Here is a 15,022-nt window from a genome sequence, read left to right as displayed (position 1 = left end):
AAGGTGCCTTCAGGCAACACTGCCACAAGCTGCCGATAAGCCAAATGTTTCATACTCTATTTACAATCTCTCTGCTTTCTGACCCAACTGTAAAGTTACGTGACACTAACGTTCTGCAGAGCTGCTTCTTGATCTTCTGGATATTGAGTGTTTGGGCAAAGCTTGGCTGCATTTTAAAATTCAAGCTGCATGCTGAGACATAAGAAAAACATCCCTGAGTTCCACCCAGTCTGTGTGAAGAGAAAAACTAATACCACTTCCCCCAAACTGACCTATCTCTCCCTTTGATCTCGCCTGTTGCAGTTTGCTCATTATGAACCAATAAGTTATTATGTACAATGTTGTAAATCAATAGCTTGTGATAGAAACTCTCAGGATAAAGTTTGCAGTGCTTCGACTTAGCATCATGTATCATGTACCTCTTCAGTTTATCCACCTTTTTCTTTTTATTACATTCTGCGTATTGTAAAAGCAACGTCTCTACGACTGTGGAAGCCGTCGATGTAAAGGCGCCATACAGTGAATGAGGTTTTAACAAAGTTAAGCCATTAAGTAGTTGCCCTTGGCTTGTCTCTGCCAGATAACTGTTCTAGCCTTCAGCAGAAAATGTATGATTTAACTACAAGGCTTTAGCGTAAATGAAATGCGAATTACCGGAAAGATGAAAGACAAGACAAGAGGCCTTGCTTTACCTTCTCCTTTTTGTTTTGTTTTGTTGGCTCGACAGTCTGTGCTCTTGGCATCCGCTCCTCTTGTCCTCCGTTAGTTAAGCTAACAGAACATCTCAATTATTAATAGTGCGGACAGATGGATCACAATAGAACTTAAAGTTTTCAACACAAAATGTAGAAAAGCGACAGAGAGGAATATGGGTGTGTCCAGTGTGTGAGAGTAAAAAGATCAAGTGAGGGGAGCATGGTAGCGGAGTTGCGGCTGTGTGATGGTGTTGGCAGGGGTTTTAACCCAAGGGATTGTGAGGTGAAAACAAGGTCATGTACACTTTACGAGCCTCGCTAAATATGCACGTTGCCCGGAGCGGACCCTCGCTGTATTATGAATGACTGCTGGCCTTGGCAGCATGTTAACTCTAGTGGCTCGCTGCCACACTGATATGATAAGTCACCACTGCTCTCTTTTCTCCTCTGCCTCTCCCAGTCTCTCTCTCTCCCTCTCAGAGCAACTCCATCACTTGTGCTTGGAGCTGATCTTTAGGTCTAAATGGTGGGTTTCCAGTTGAAGAGACAGTCCCTCGGTACAGAGGTGGTGATTTAGTGGGGAGATAAGCGCTCCCTAATGGCAGGGTGGAATAATTCCTCTTTAACTAGGAGACTTGGCTCTCTCCACCCTCCAGGAGAAAATGTTACTGCTCCTCTGCTTCGTCCTTTATTCCTTTCCTCTCTTTTTCTTACCTTTGCTCCTCTCCTTACTGTCTCTCTTAGTAACTTGTCTGATTGGATATTAATCATTCAGAAAACATGATCCATTGTTAGCTCAAGCCATTTAGACTTTGTGTATCTTAATGTGCAGGTTACAGATGGCACACTCACTCACTGACAAGGTTTTAACATTGGTTATGTTTATGCTTTTACTTTCACTTCATTTACGGGGCATTTTTGACAGACATGTGTTGTTTGTGGCCTTGTAAACAATGCTATTTTCAATGTCATACCCTGTTTAAACCTCACTATTTCTTAACTATTTTCAATAACTCTACATCTTGAAACCCCAAACCTGGCAACAATTCCTCCTGAAAGCTGATGTATCTGGTTCTACAAGGCTAAAAATAGCATCTCTTAAATTATTTAATTAAGTAGTGAACACTGTAACCTTTTCTTTTGTTGGTTTGTCGAGACAACTTTCTAAATCAAGAGGCAGTGTGTTTAAATAAACTACACAACTGATCGATTCAAGAACGACAAGTTGATTGGCAGAGGGAAAAAATCAAATTGGCACAATACGGAAGAAATATCCTTCGTCTTGATGAAGAGGATGAGAATGCTGCACGGCTTGTTTACTCCTCAGAGATATGAGAGGACATTGAAAGTGTGGAGAAGAATAAAGTGGCGGTGGTGATGAGTGGAGGAAGTGAAGGAGAGTGAAGATATCACACTTTCTTACTTCCGACATAGATTGTATCTGTAAACCCATTCATGCTGTCTCCGTCTGCCTCTCACGCCATTTCAGCCTCTTCCTCTGTGTGGCACAACAAACTGGGAGGTCCTTTGTGCTGTTGAGAGATTTCAGTTTATATTTTACTCTGCAGGTAGAGACGATGTGATGTAACGGTTGTGAAATCCAATCACCGTAGGATTATTGAGTAAGGCTGCCCCCTGCAGGGTTTAGCAATAACTTCAAGCTGGAGGGCTCTGGACACACGCGTACGATTCAGTGCACTGCGCTGATGAGAAACATTGTGTGAGGATTTTTTTTAAAAAACACAAAAAAACGAGAACATTCAGTTGTTTTCGAGGTGATCGTTCACACAAAGAACCTTGAAGGTGCACTTATTGCCACATGAACACACAGTGCAGAGTCATGTGAATGCAGGCGCATGTGTGCTGAGGGGAGACTAACGCATCCTGTGCATATATTTGTGTCCGTGTGTTTCCGTTGCAGCCCTGCTGTCGTCGTGGTGCGAGGAGCTGGGTCGTCTCCTCCTGCTGCGTCACCAGAAGAGCAGGCAGAACGAACCGCAGGGAAAGGTTCCCATGCAGCCCAGTATGAACAGCATGAAGCCCGGCCTCACACACAGGTCAGTGGGGAGTCCCTGAGACATTACCTGTCAGATGATTCAAGACTGCGCTTATCTCCCAGTGAACCCAGATGCTCAATCCAGTTCACGGATTGAGTTGGGGTCATAATTTATCCAAAAACAGTACAAAGAAGAGTATCAGCTGGACAGCATAACAGATATGAGTCCCTTGCATTTGAATAAATTAGGTTGATACTATCGTTTCTACCCATTTGCTTCTAGTTATTCCCCAGAATGGAATACACATCAGACACATCCGATACTTGTAATTACATTTGTAAATAAACTGCCTGTCAGCCTGACTTAAGCCCTTTAATATACATCAATACAAACAAATCCCAGTGCAACAGACAGCTGACATCCAACATTTTTCTTCAGCAACACCAACTCTTTTTTTTATTGTGAGGAATCCGATTACACACACAACACACATACAGGGACAACACTAGTCTCTAAAACACATCAGATGAGAGTGTGTTCTGGCTGGGGACGGTGTGGTGTCTTTTTGTGTATGTGTGTGTGTGTGGAGGGAGTTTGGGAGATGTAGGTGACAGGGACGATGTAGAGAAGACAAGTTTAAACAAATAAGGCAGAAAGAAAAAATATATGGCTGCATGCAATTCCTGCCATGATGTTCCCGGAGGTTTTTCATGGTAGCCCATTTTTCTGTTTTTTCCCTCAATTTCTTTTATGATATATTCCCCCAAATTGCACCAAAGTAATTAATAAAAGCTAACTACATTTCAATTTAGTATCTTTAAGAGACATGGTCTTCATTAAGGTATTATCTTGAATTCAGTACTTGTGCTTAATACACAAGCCAAGACTCAGTGGTTTTCCATTGTTGTGAAGTGGAGGGGATTTGGGGTGGAGGGACAAAGGAGGAGAGCAGTGAAGTAATGTTTTTGCAGAACATTGTGTGCTCATGCCTCACTTTCTCTCTCTCGATGAAGAAGAAGAAGAAAGCCCGGAGTTAATCGAGAGTCCTGTTTGCCTCTGCTGAGGATCTTGGGATAAAGTTGGGGCCTTTATGAGGAAATATTGAACAAGTCATCCATTCCAAGAGCTAACCTCTGAGCAAAAACAAGCAGCTCTCCAAAAACAGCGGTTCCTTCCCACTCCACTGGCCGCTTGCCTCTCCCCATGAGGAATTAGCTTGTTTATCATATGTAACACACTCTCGGGTTTTGTTCTAAATTTGAAAATGATCCATTCCAACTCTTCCTATCAAAATCCAAAGTTTCTTCTACACCTCGAATAAATAATGTTTTATCACATGTATATTTTTTTTACTGTTGTGTGTGGACATGCAACTCCTCTTTGGCTAATTTGGAGCTTTTTACTCATATGCAGCCATGAGCAGATATCTTGGCTGAAAATGTGTTCGGAAATTGTACGCCAAACATCAAAAAAATTGCCTCGAGTTTGAAGAATTCCCAAATTATTCACATTTCTGGACGGATATGCAACTATGTTGGCATTCTATTGACTCTTTTCTTGGCCAAACAAAATTGACATTTGGTGTGTTTGTGTTTTGATCTTCTTTCCAGTGATGGATCCTTTCCCTATGACTCTGTCCCCTGGCAACAAAACTCCAACCAGCCCCCTGGGTCATTGTCTGTGGTTACAACAGTGTGGGGCGTGACCAACACGTCACAGAGTCAGGTACGTCCATGCAGGAACAGCATCTAGCTTGACTCTTGTCTGCTTTGTTCATTTTACAAACCTAATGGATGTTTGTATCTTCCTTCCTTTGTTAAACCCAGGTGCTAGGTAACCCAATGGCAAATAGCAATAACCCCATGAATCCTGGAGGTAACCAAATGGGATCGGGTCTGTCTGCCAGCGCAGCAGGGCTCAACTCACCCCAGTTCAATCCTCAGCAGCAACAGTTTCCAAACAAAGGAGGCTCCAACCAACAGTACATGCAGCAGGGCATGTACGGCAGGCCTGGTTACCCTGGAGGTCCTGGGGGATATAGTGGGAGGTAAGAGACTGGATACGACTCTCTTTTTTTAAGAACTCAAGCAATAAAAAAGTTCATAATTATTAAAACATGTGCTCTGTGTATTTTTACAGTTACTCTGGAGGCCCAAACCCTCCTCAAGGAGGTATGGGATTGGGCTCCCACACACGTTCTCCTGGTGACTTCACTCAGCCAGCCGCCGCCGCAGCAGCCGCTGCTGTCGCTGCCGCTGCTGCTACGGCAACGGCCACAGCAACGGCAACGGTGGCAGCTCTGCAGGAAACCCAGAATAAAGATATGAACCAGTATGGACAGGTACAGCACACATCTGCCCACAGATGTTTACGGTTGTAAACACCAACAAGGCTACAGCTACAAATGTCCAGAGAAGTCTATTATCCAACCACCTGCCGGAGTCATATTTTAACACAGACCTTCTGTTTGCTTTCCAGATGTGTTCTTCGTTCCAAATGGGCCCTTCGCAAACCTATAATAGCCAGTTCATGACCCAGTCGGGCCCACGAGGCCCCCCTGGTGGTATGAATCCCGCCAGCATGGGTTCACCGATGAACAACCCTAATATGAGTGGACCTCCAATGGGCATGAGTCAGGCTCGAACCCCAGGCATGGTTCCTTTTGGGGCTCACGGTCAAAGGATGCCTCAGCAGGGGTATCCCGGAGGGCCTCGACAGGGCATGCCCATGCAGGGGATGAAGAGGCCATATCCTGGGGAGGTGAGTGGAAAGATCTGATGATTAAAACAATCTGGAGAAAACCGGCTCTATTTTCCTGCAGGCCCAACATGAGGGCAAACATGCTTTGCATCTGTAACTGTCTGGTATTTGGTTTGTCCTGGCACCATACAAACATGAAAAAAAACCTATTTTGCAATTGTTTGTTTAAAGATATGAGGACTGTTTAATTTTTAATTTCTTTACGATAAAAGAGAACTGATAAAAGAACTGAGCAAATAGACTCATTTATGTTCGTTGTACTTGAAATAAATGAACTAAAGTGTTTTTAGTTATGCTGGGGAGGAGATAAACAGCACAGTTTAAATGTTTTATTAATTAGTTGTATAAGATAAATAACCAGCCTCACCAACATAATTAGCAGCTGCCTGTTCATTCTAACATTGAAAACATATCTGGTGTGTTGATGGACTCCCCCTTCCATTTCTATTTTCAAAGGAGATGAGACAGCTCATGTTCTTGGTCATTACTGAAGCTCGCCCCAACTCCCCCTGCGTATTCAGTATTCATCGAATGTGCTGGTCACGCCCAGTTGTGTTTGCGCCTGGAGACTTTGCTTGCTTGTGTTTGAGCCCTTTTTCAGGAACATAGAGCCCTACGAAAATATGTTTAACGTTTGTTTTCCTTTCACTCTCTTTGTCCAGGCAAGTTACGTGGGTCAGCAGTACGGACCGAACGGTCAGTTCCCACCACAGCAGGGACAGTACCCCACATCAAACGCCTCCAGGCCGCTGTCATCTCCTAGCTACCCCGGCCAAAGGATGCCAGGGCAGCAGGTCCAAGGGCAATACCCACCTGGCATGCCCATGAGCCAGTACTACAAGGTCTGTCATGCCACACCAATCACCAACAACTTACTCTGACTTAGGATCAGAAGGGGGGTTAGAACACTGTGGAAAAGGCAGGGACAGCCAGATCATAGCACATATTTATGTCCCGCATCTTTGAGCACGCTCCATGGTGCAATAAGAAACTATATCAAATTATTATTGCTCTTTATTCCCTCACAGCAAGAGCCCTTCAATGGTCAGAGCACCAACTTCTCTGGAGGCGGATACTCCTACGGCCAAGGCAATGGGGTATGTTTTCAGTAAGACTTGTGCTAAATACTTCTCAGTCATATATGTGAAATGAGTTACACAGATGTTTTCATTATTGCCCTTTCCTGCCTTTTCCAGCCCCCCAGGCCTGTTAACTACCCCCACTCCCCGGTCCCTGGAAACCCTACACCCCCTATGACCCCAGGAAGTAGTATCCCTCCATACCTGTCGCCAAACCAGGATGTGAAGCCCCCGTTTCCACCTGACATGAAACCAAATATGACAACTCTTCCGCCCCCTCCAAGTGAGTATCCCAGCAGTTCTGTAAGAAGTGGATACTTTTATCTGTGTGCTCTGTTATTTCATCTGGCGCGTTGTCTGTCTTCACTATGCGTTTTTCTCCTTTCCCAGCTAACCCCAATGAGGAGCTGCGGCTGACGTTCCCAGTTCGGGATGGAGTGGTGCTGGAGCCGTTCCGCTTGGAGCACAATCTGGCTGTCAGTAACCACGTCTACCACCTTCGACCCTCCGTCCACCAGACGCTCATGTGGAGGTACGACCACCGCACAGGCATCCACTTCATCATGTGGAGAGAGAACGTCTCTTGGATATTAGAGATATATTTTCTGTAATCATCTCATGTAAACTATTGAAAATACATTTTAAATCACACATCTTTCATGGCAGGATTCATAATACTTTCATATACTATTATTTACTAATACAGTGAGAGTCTTTAAGCTAAATGCAAACAGACAGTTCTTCTGGTTATCGCTAACTGCTCTGGTCCTATCCCATAGGTCAGACCTGGAGCTCCAGTTTAAGTGCTACCACCATGAAGACAGGCAGATGAACACCAACTGGCCCGCCTCCGTCCAGGTCAGCGTCAACGCCACACCCCTCACCATCGAGAGGGGAGACAACAAAACCTCCCACAAACCCCTGCACCTGAAGCACGTATGCCAACCTGGAAGAAACACCATACAGATAACGGTCACCGCCTGCTGTTGTGTGAGTACACACTATCAGGACAATGTATAACTACAAACAGTACATGGATGTAATTACTTCATTTAACAAAAAGATCAGCTGGGAGGATTTTATTGAGTCTACGTGTTCATAAGCTCATTAGACATCCCTGTTTATTTCCATGTTCTTGTGTTGCTTCGCAGTCCCACCTGTTTGTGCTGCAGCTGGTCCACAGGCCATCTGTGCGATCTGTCCTCCAGGGGCTCCTGAAGAAAAGACTCCTTCCTGCAGAACACTGCATCACCAAGGGTATAGCTCATTTTGTCTCTGTGTAGTTATTATGCATAAGCACATCTTAATTACACAAGCTCCCACCTGCTTCTCTTTATGGTGTGCTTTAAAATAGGCACTGAAGTACACATGCAACAGTTCACAAAGTAATTCCTTCCCTCTGAAACACTCTCTTTTCTCAGTTAAGAGGAACTTCAGCAGCGTGGCAGCCTCTGCAGGCAGTACTACTCTGAACGGGGAAGACGGTGTGGAGCAGACAGCCATCAAAGTGTCGCTGAAATGTCCCATTACCTTCCGACGCATCCAGCTACCCGCACGAGGGCATGACTGCAAACATGTCCAGGTCTGTTCAGATTTGAAGAATTGTAAAACGTTACTTGCGAATGTAAAATGGAGTCATATGTCGCTGTGAATGGGAGATTATTCTAATGAGAACATGATGTTGTTCTCCACAGTGCTTTGATCTGGAGTCCTACTTGCAGCTCAACTGTGAGAGAGGGACATGGAGGTGTCCTGTGTGCAAGTAAGTGAAAAGCTATTCTAGTTTTCAGGGTTGTAAAGATGAGATTACTAATGAGGTTTGCTTCTATTGGATTATATCTAATGTCTTGTTCTCTTATTTCAGTAAAACAGCATTATTAGAAGGTCTGGAGGTGGACCAGTACATGTGGGGAATCCTCAATGCAATCCAAAAGTAAGTTTTTTTTTCTTCTTCTTACATATTTTCTTCTGAGTTCATTTGTTTCAAAAACTAAACTCTTTCTCCTTTAATAGTTCAGAGTTTGAGGAGGTCACTATAGACCCTACATGTAGCTGGCGACCTGTCCCCATAAAGTCTGAGCTACACATCAAAGAGGACCCTGACGGACCACTTGCCAAGCGCTTTAAGACCATGAGCCCCAGTCAGATGACCATGCCCAATGTAATGGAGATGATCGCCCAGCTAGGGCCCGGGACAGGACCTGGACCTGGCTCTGTACTTGGTCCCAGCCCTTACCCCCCACACCCTAGCCAACATCCTAGTGGCAACGGGGGAGATTACCCCGGCATAGGTAAAGAAAAACCGCCAGGACCCGACTGGGTCGATAAATAACAGGATAGTCAGCTCATTTGTTGGAAAAGTGAGCTGTTTGGCGCTTTTTAGCAGGAGCAACTGATGTGTCTCCAGTGCATTAAACAAAGAAAAAGCCCCAAGGAGAGTTTTGTGCTGAACCTGTTTTAAAATAGTGTAAGCTCATTGCTCTGATAAATGTTTCATAACAGTGAATAAAAAATGGAATGTGTATTTCCCCTTAAGTAACCACTTTGAAAAGAAAACTTTTTTGCAACAGGAAGGATTCATCAGACAAGTCAGCAAGGCCAAACTGCAGGAAGCCTTTTGACCCACGTGTTTTTTTGTCCTTCAAGGCAACAGTTACCACAGCCAAGGGAACTTTGACTTCCCTCATGGGAACCCCTCTGGTTGTGGGGTAGGAGGAGGTGGAGGAGGTCCCCCCATGAATGACTTCATCCATGGCCCCCAGCTCTCCCACCCACCAGATGGCCCTGGTGGTCTCCTCTCCCAGGACAAGCCCCTCAACCATGGCATTAATGATGCAGTAAGTAGGGCTTTCCCATTCCATTATACTAATCAAGTATGTTTAGGGGAACAGTATATAACTATGTTATCTAGTAAATTAGGATTATGTTTGGTTTTAATTTGAGGTTTCGATGTCTCTTGTATATATTCTGCTTAGTAATTTTGTCCTGTAGCATAATGTGTTGCCTTAGTTTGTAGACAATCTGACATACTGAAAAAAGAGGCTCAGATTTGTGATCTAAACAAGGTGCAGCTTGCGCCTCTAGCCAGCATGTGTTCTCAGTCATGCTCACATGCTCATGTCGCCGTATAATGTTGCAGCTGTACATGTCTGCTGTTCCCGGCTTCCATTTAGAAGGCCTGTTCCATATTATTCACGCTGGAACTCCTTTTCGCTTTTCCTTTCTTTCTTCCCTCGCATCCTTCCCCTCCTTAACACTCACTTTGTCTTCCTTCTTATTTTTCACTCTCTATCTCTGTCGCTTTCTGTCTCCCTCTCGCACCTGCAGATGTCCCATACCGATCAGTCCCATAACTCCATGCAGCAGAGCTTGCATGCGTCTCCCCACCCTGGCAGCCATTCAGGGCCGCCCTTACATCACAGTGGCCAGTCAGGGCCGCCGTTGCATCACAGTGGCCAACCATCGCAGCCCCCTCGCCAGTCGCAGCCTCAGCCACATCAGCAACCTCAGCAGCCCGGGCAGAACAGTCACCCCCACAGCGATCTGAACTTTAACCCTTCCTCAGATGGGCAGATGGGTCAGGGAGTCCATGATATGCCTGAACCCTCCCTGGATGTAAGTGTGCCCACTGTGGGCACCCTAAGCTACCTGTTAACAGCTAACAATGTCTGCTACAGCTGCTCTCATCTCTTTGCTGTGTGCTCTGTTTGGGTTTGACTCTCAGTTTGCTTTTTCATGCTGGTTTATGTATACATTGGCTTCAGCAGACACTTGGGCAAGACTCAGTCGTCCAGCTGCAGAAAGATACATAACGTTTTCAGGTTATTTAGCCTTGGAACTCATTGTCTCTTTCTACCTTTTCCCATAGCTGCTTCCAGAGCTGGCCAACCCCGACGAGTTACTATCATACCTGGACCCTCCCGACCTTCCCACCAACAGCAACGACGACCTTCTCTCCCTCTTCGAGAACAACTAGCTCCTCTCCTCCCCTAGAAACCCTTCTGCACCGACAGGAGTCGTGATGTGTTTGACTGTCCGTCCACAGGCACCTCACCGACCTCCTATCGATACTTCAAGCAGCTTCCTATGCTCATGCACACACACACATACACAGTCTATCAACAGATAATGTGTGACATAGGAGTGCGGCTGAAAAGAGACGTCTGTTTGGGAACTCCAAGGGAGAGAGCAGGAACGCCACTCATCCCCGCACTCCCTTTTTTCCTCGTGTAAAGATTCCACGCACCAGTTCCACCGCCTTTGACTCGAAACACACCATTTACAGCCAGCCATGTTGGCGGGCACTAAAGTGATATATATATATATATATATATATATATATATATACACATACACATATATCTATATACATATAGATATATATATATATATATATATATATTATATTTGTGACTTTTTAACAGAAAACTGTGCAGCTATAATCATCATGTGTAAACAACACAGAGGAGACAGGAGCCTTTGTGGGCTTTAGGAAAAGTGTTGTAGCTTTGTTTTTTTATTATGATTTATTTTTGTGAAAAAAAAACCATTGTCTTGTATGAATGTTTTTATCCTATTTGAAATGTGTTCTTCCAAAATGTTGGCACATGCCATCATGCCCTTTGACTCCCAGACTTGACTCTGTGTGTGAGCGTGGTGAAATGTCAACAGAGGAAAACGAGCGCACTTTGTGCAATGTAGTGTGTGCGAGTGTGAGTGTGAGTGTGCGTGCGTGTGCGTGCGAGTGTGAGTGTGTGCGTGTGTGCATGGTGTGTGTGTGTGTGTGTGTGTATGTTTACATGTCCTCTTTTGTTTGCCTGCGAGTGTACGTGAAAGACCGCGGGGAGAGACAGTTCGAGACGGAGGAGGGAAGAAATATATTGAATGGAAGAAAGATAACACAATCCACTTTAAGAGCTGTCTCAGTACTTTTTGTCCAGTCTGTAGTCGTTCTTGTGTATTTATTGTAATGTTTCGCTCTTCCTCATCAAATTCAGCACCATTTTGTCCACAAGTGCATGTGTGCCAATGGCTCCTGTTGTCTTTGTCCAGCCTAAACGTGCTTGATCAAATCATTTACTCTCTTGTTTTTATATTTATTATTTCATTTCAAATTCATCCGTTTTCTTTTTCTCTTTTTTTTTATTGTCGTCCTTTTTTACGTGTTTAATTTTCGTCCCACATTGAAATTAATCAGATACACATCACCAAAGTTGTCCTATGCTTTTTGTAAGTGGTTGGACCTGGATATTATGTTGATGCAAGAGCAAGATTTCAACGTCCTTCAGACATCTACAGAAGTTTTTAAATCACTGTGTTTTATAAAAGCGTCTGTGTGATTGTTCTGATCTTTCCTTTTGTCGTTTTGTTACTGTTGAACTGCATCTTTTTGGGAAAAACATCCTGCATGATCCAACAGTGTTTCCGGAGCTGTTGTATATACCCGTTGTGAATACTTTGTGACTGTACAGTACTGTACCTATCTATTACTGACAACTACATGGTACTGTATGTCTGTCAAGGACTACGCACACTCACACACACACACACACACACACACACACAGAAACCCTTCTTAAACAGTCCAATATTGTAACAAATTGATCCAAATGCACTCTCACTGAACTCTTATTGAGTATCTGTGTATTGTTTTTCATTACCCTGTGACAATGCATCAGTGAAAAGGAATATTCAGATCGCTCAGCAGGAAAGTTATCATTTTTCTTTTTCTTTTCTTAAGTATACAAATTGGTCAGCTTTAAATTGTTTTTCTGTCTAAAAGATTGTTAATGCAGCTTAGAGGTCCAAATTTCTCAAAAAAATGATTCACGTGATATCATTGGAACAAGTGACCTCGTCCTCTTTATTTAAAGTGAGAATGTGCAAAATGTCCTCTTGATTGTTTTGAGGCCTGATTATACGTTTTTGATAACATTACCTAACTCAAATTTGGGAATTGTGGATTTTCATCACATTTGATCTTGTTTTAAGTTTATATTGTTGTCCACTGTTTTAAGTAATTTGGTTTACACAGTTTTATGCAGTACATTCAATTAATTTAAAACATACTGTATGTTATTGGACAAAAGTTCCCCCATTTGAGATTTGTAAACCATTTGAAGAACCAAATATGGATTTACTGATCTTTAAAACTGATCAAATCACCTGCAAATAACACAGTTGAAGGATCAGATGTTGTATGTGTTTGTTTATATGTTTGTTGAAGACAATGCACTGCCGCATTGGGATGTTTTATTTCCCTACACAGTGTGTAACTGTAACTGCAACCTTTCACAAAATCACGTCTACTAATTTGAGCGACACAAATTGTACTGTCTGATTGCAGACACTTGAAATTGAGTCGAGGATTTAAAAGAGAATGCAATTAATGTTGTACAATGGAATTTTGGGGGAGAACCCGTCCTGTTTGCATAACGAGGGGAGGTTGTGGCAAAGGGGCGGGGGCGGGGATGTAAGAGATACGTGTATATAATGTAAATGACAAATAGAGACACGTTAACAGAAATGTATTCATTTTCTCCAGGGGGAGTGTGCATAGTGTATTTAGAATTTGTAAAGCTTGCATCCTCCTGTCAGACATTGAATTGGCAAAATGAGTCTGTGTTCGATTGCGTCTGTGCAGACCTCTCTAATCACGCCTGTTCATTTATGGAAGATACTTTATGTACCCCTGCACATGGGGTTTCAAAGAAAAAAAGAAATTTTTCCTTTGTGTAATATTAAACTTCTGTGTATTTCTCTATTACCTGTGTACTTTATAAAGGTGCTACAAAATTATTAAAACCATTTGAGGTATAATTGGGACTTGGAGACCTTGAGCTTTTAGTGGCTCTCAAGGGTTGTTTCCAAATTTTGTAAAAAGAATTGTCAAATTTATAATTTTTATGCAATTTGGAAAAATATGCTATAAAGGTACAATCTGAAGTGATTGGCACAGCTGATGGCAGTTGTCTCCTTGGTTTTGTACACTCTATGTACAATCATTTCATATTCTAAACTGGTCCGAATTTTTTTTTTGATTTTTAGTCTTGCAAATCTGTATGTAGTTAGATGACGTGACATCCTAATATTTATCTAATAAATATGTATTCAGATGAAACACAATTAATGGCCTTTTGTGTCTTTTGACATGCAAAGAGCAATCAGTATACATTTAACCATTAGATATTCAGCGAAAAAGATAAAAAAAAGGACAGTCATTTTGTGCTATAGGGTCTGTAAAAGTACTAAACTATTTATACATAGAATTTGCAAGTACAGTAATTTACATAAGATCACACAAGTTATAATAGTGTTTTTTAATGGCTGGAATAGCACAGAATAACCAATAGGCATTTGTCACTGAGGACATGTTGGCACGTCACAGTAGGAAAAACAGATTTAAAAGATCAAATAAATTATTGTTGCTATCAGCGTCCTGATATCATGGGGCTAATCGTTTATTAGTTATTAGTAACATCTGTGCCGTGGTCCTACTGAATGTCTGCTGTGAAAAAAACTATCTATTTCACCACTTTAATACTTCGTTAATTCACAAGCTATTGCTAAAAAGGGCATTTTATAAGTTTAGAAGTTAAACTGTGAGCTAAAAATAAATACTGAACTTAAACTCTATTACAATCATCATATTCATACAGGTACATCCATGACATGTGACTTCTGCATTTAACCCATCCTAAGCATAAGAGCACTGGACTACTCTAAAGTGCTCGGGGAGCTACTTGGGTATATTAATTGAATTACTGTAGCAAATAATCTTTCTTTCAATTAACTAGTCAGTCACAGATTGAAGCTTTAACAGCTTCTGTGGCCTCTGAGCAATTTTGCGATTGATGATTCAAGTGTTCCAGACAACCAAAAACATGAGCTTATGAACTCTTATGTTATGGCTGAATCAGGTCAATGTTCCTTTCTGTCACTGATGATGCCGATGATCAAGTTCCATCTTGGTTAAAACTTTTCCAACAACCGATGATAATCAATAATTAGGAGCGTCAACTGAGAATAGTGACGTGTGACATCATTAAACGCCTCTCTGTGGTTTATAAATGTTTAAAGGAGATGTGCATTTGCAGTTTAAAAGCATCACTGTTCATCATTACAACATATTGTTGTGTTTTTGGGTAAGCAACATCAAAGCTAAATTGGACTTATCACCATGCCCCTCCTGCACTGATATACAGTTTCACTTACAGCATGACCACTTTACACGGGAATAATAAAGTTGAAAAAACGTCAGACAAACCACCAACACATCCAATCAATGCTGCACCTGAAAAGAAATGAAAGCAGGATGGTTTAACACAACCCTTTTGGTCAAATGAGTATTCAAAAGATAAATGTCATCACAGTGAGTACAGCAGGAAATCAGCAATGCAAATCGCATGAATGCAAAACGTGTAAAGTAAATGGAAAAGCTACTTTGAAAATGTATATATGACTCACAGAGACATCAGTCATCCCAAATAGA

At 42.6% G+C, this 15,022-nt stretch overlaps 1 protein-coding gene across 10 annotated transcripts in view; it reads left to right on the top strand.

Annotated features, from left to right (window-relative positions):
• Positions 1 to 13,491, top strand: part of LOC117743881 (zinc finger MIZ domain-containing protein 1-like) — a 99,277-nt gene extending 85,786 nt beyond the window's left edge. For 9 of the 10 annotated variants that reach the window (XM_034551810.1, XM_034551811.1, XM_034551809.1 and 6 more), the window contains 18 exons: positions 2,617 to 2,752; positions 4,303 to 4,417; positions 4,519 to 4,739; positions 4,832 to 5,033; positions 5,171 to 5,452; positions 6,115 to 6,294; positions 6,481 to 6,549; positions 6,649 to 6,814; positions 6,922 to 7,063; positions 7,311 to 7,521; positions 7,683 to 7,788; positions 7,953 to 8,113; positions 8,226 to 8,293; positions 8,396 to 8,464; positions 8,545 to 8,822; positions 9,178 to 9,368; positions 9,859 to 10,146; positions 10,400 to 13,491. In XM_034551810.1, coding sequence (XP_034407701.1) covers positions 2,617 to 2,752; positions 4,303 to 4,417; positions 4,519 to 4,739; positions 4,832 to 5,033; positions 5,171 to 5,452; positions 6,115 to 6,294; positions 6,481 to 6,549; positions 6,649 to 6,814; positions 6,922 to 7,063; positions 7,311 to 7,521; positions 7,683 to 7,788; positions 7,953 to 8,113; positions 8,226 to 8,293; positions 8,396 to 8,464; positions 8,545 to 8,822; positions 9,178 to 9,368; positions 9,859 to 10,146; positions 10,400 to 10,507 — 2,993 coding nt within the window. In that variant the 3' untranslated portion in view covers positions 10,508 to 13,491. The remainder of the gene's footprint in view (positions 1 to 2,616; positions 2,753 to 4,302; positions 4,418 to 4,518; positions 4,740 to 4,831; positions 5,034 to 5,170; positions 5,453 to 6,114; positions 6,295 to 6,480; positions 6,550 to 6,648; positions 6,815 to 6,921; positions 7,064 to 7,310; positions 7,522 to 7,682; positions 7,789 to 7,952; positions 8,114 to 8,225; positions 8,294 to 8,395; positions 8,465 to 8,544; positions 8,823 to 9,177; positions 9,369 to 9,858; positions 10,147 to 10,399) is intronic. The other variant, XM_034551812.1, reaches the window with a different exon arrangement.
• The last annotated feature ends 1,531 nt before the right edge of the window (positions 13,492 to 15,022 follow it).

Source organism: Cyclopterus lumpus, chromosome 15, assembly GCF_009769545.1.
Source record: "Cyclopterus lumpus isolate fCycLum1 chromosome 15, fCycLum1.pri, whole genome shotgun sequence".
In the NCBI taxonomy this organism is placed as follows: Eukaryota; Metazoa; Chordata; class Actinopteri; order Perciformes; family Cyclopteridae; genus Cyclopterus; species Cyclopterus lumpus.
The sequence above is the reverse complement of the archived record's forward strand: the minus strand, read 5'-3'. Positions and strand labels throughout refer to the sequence as shown.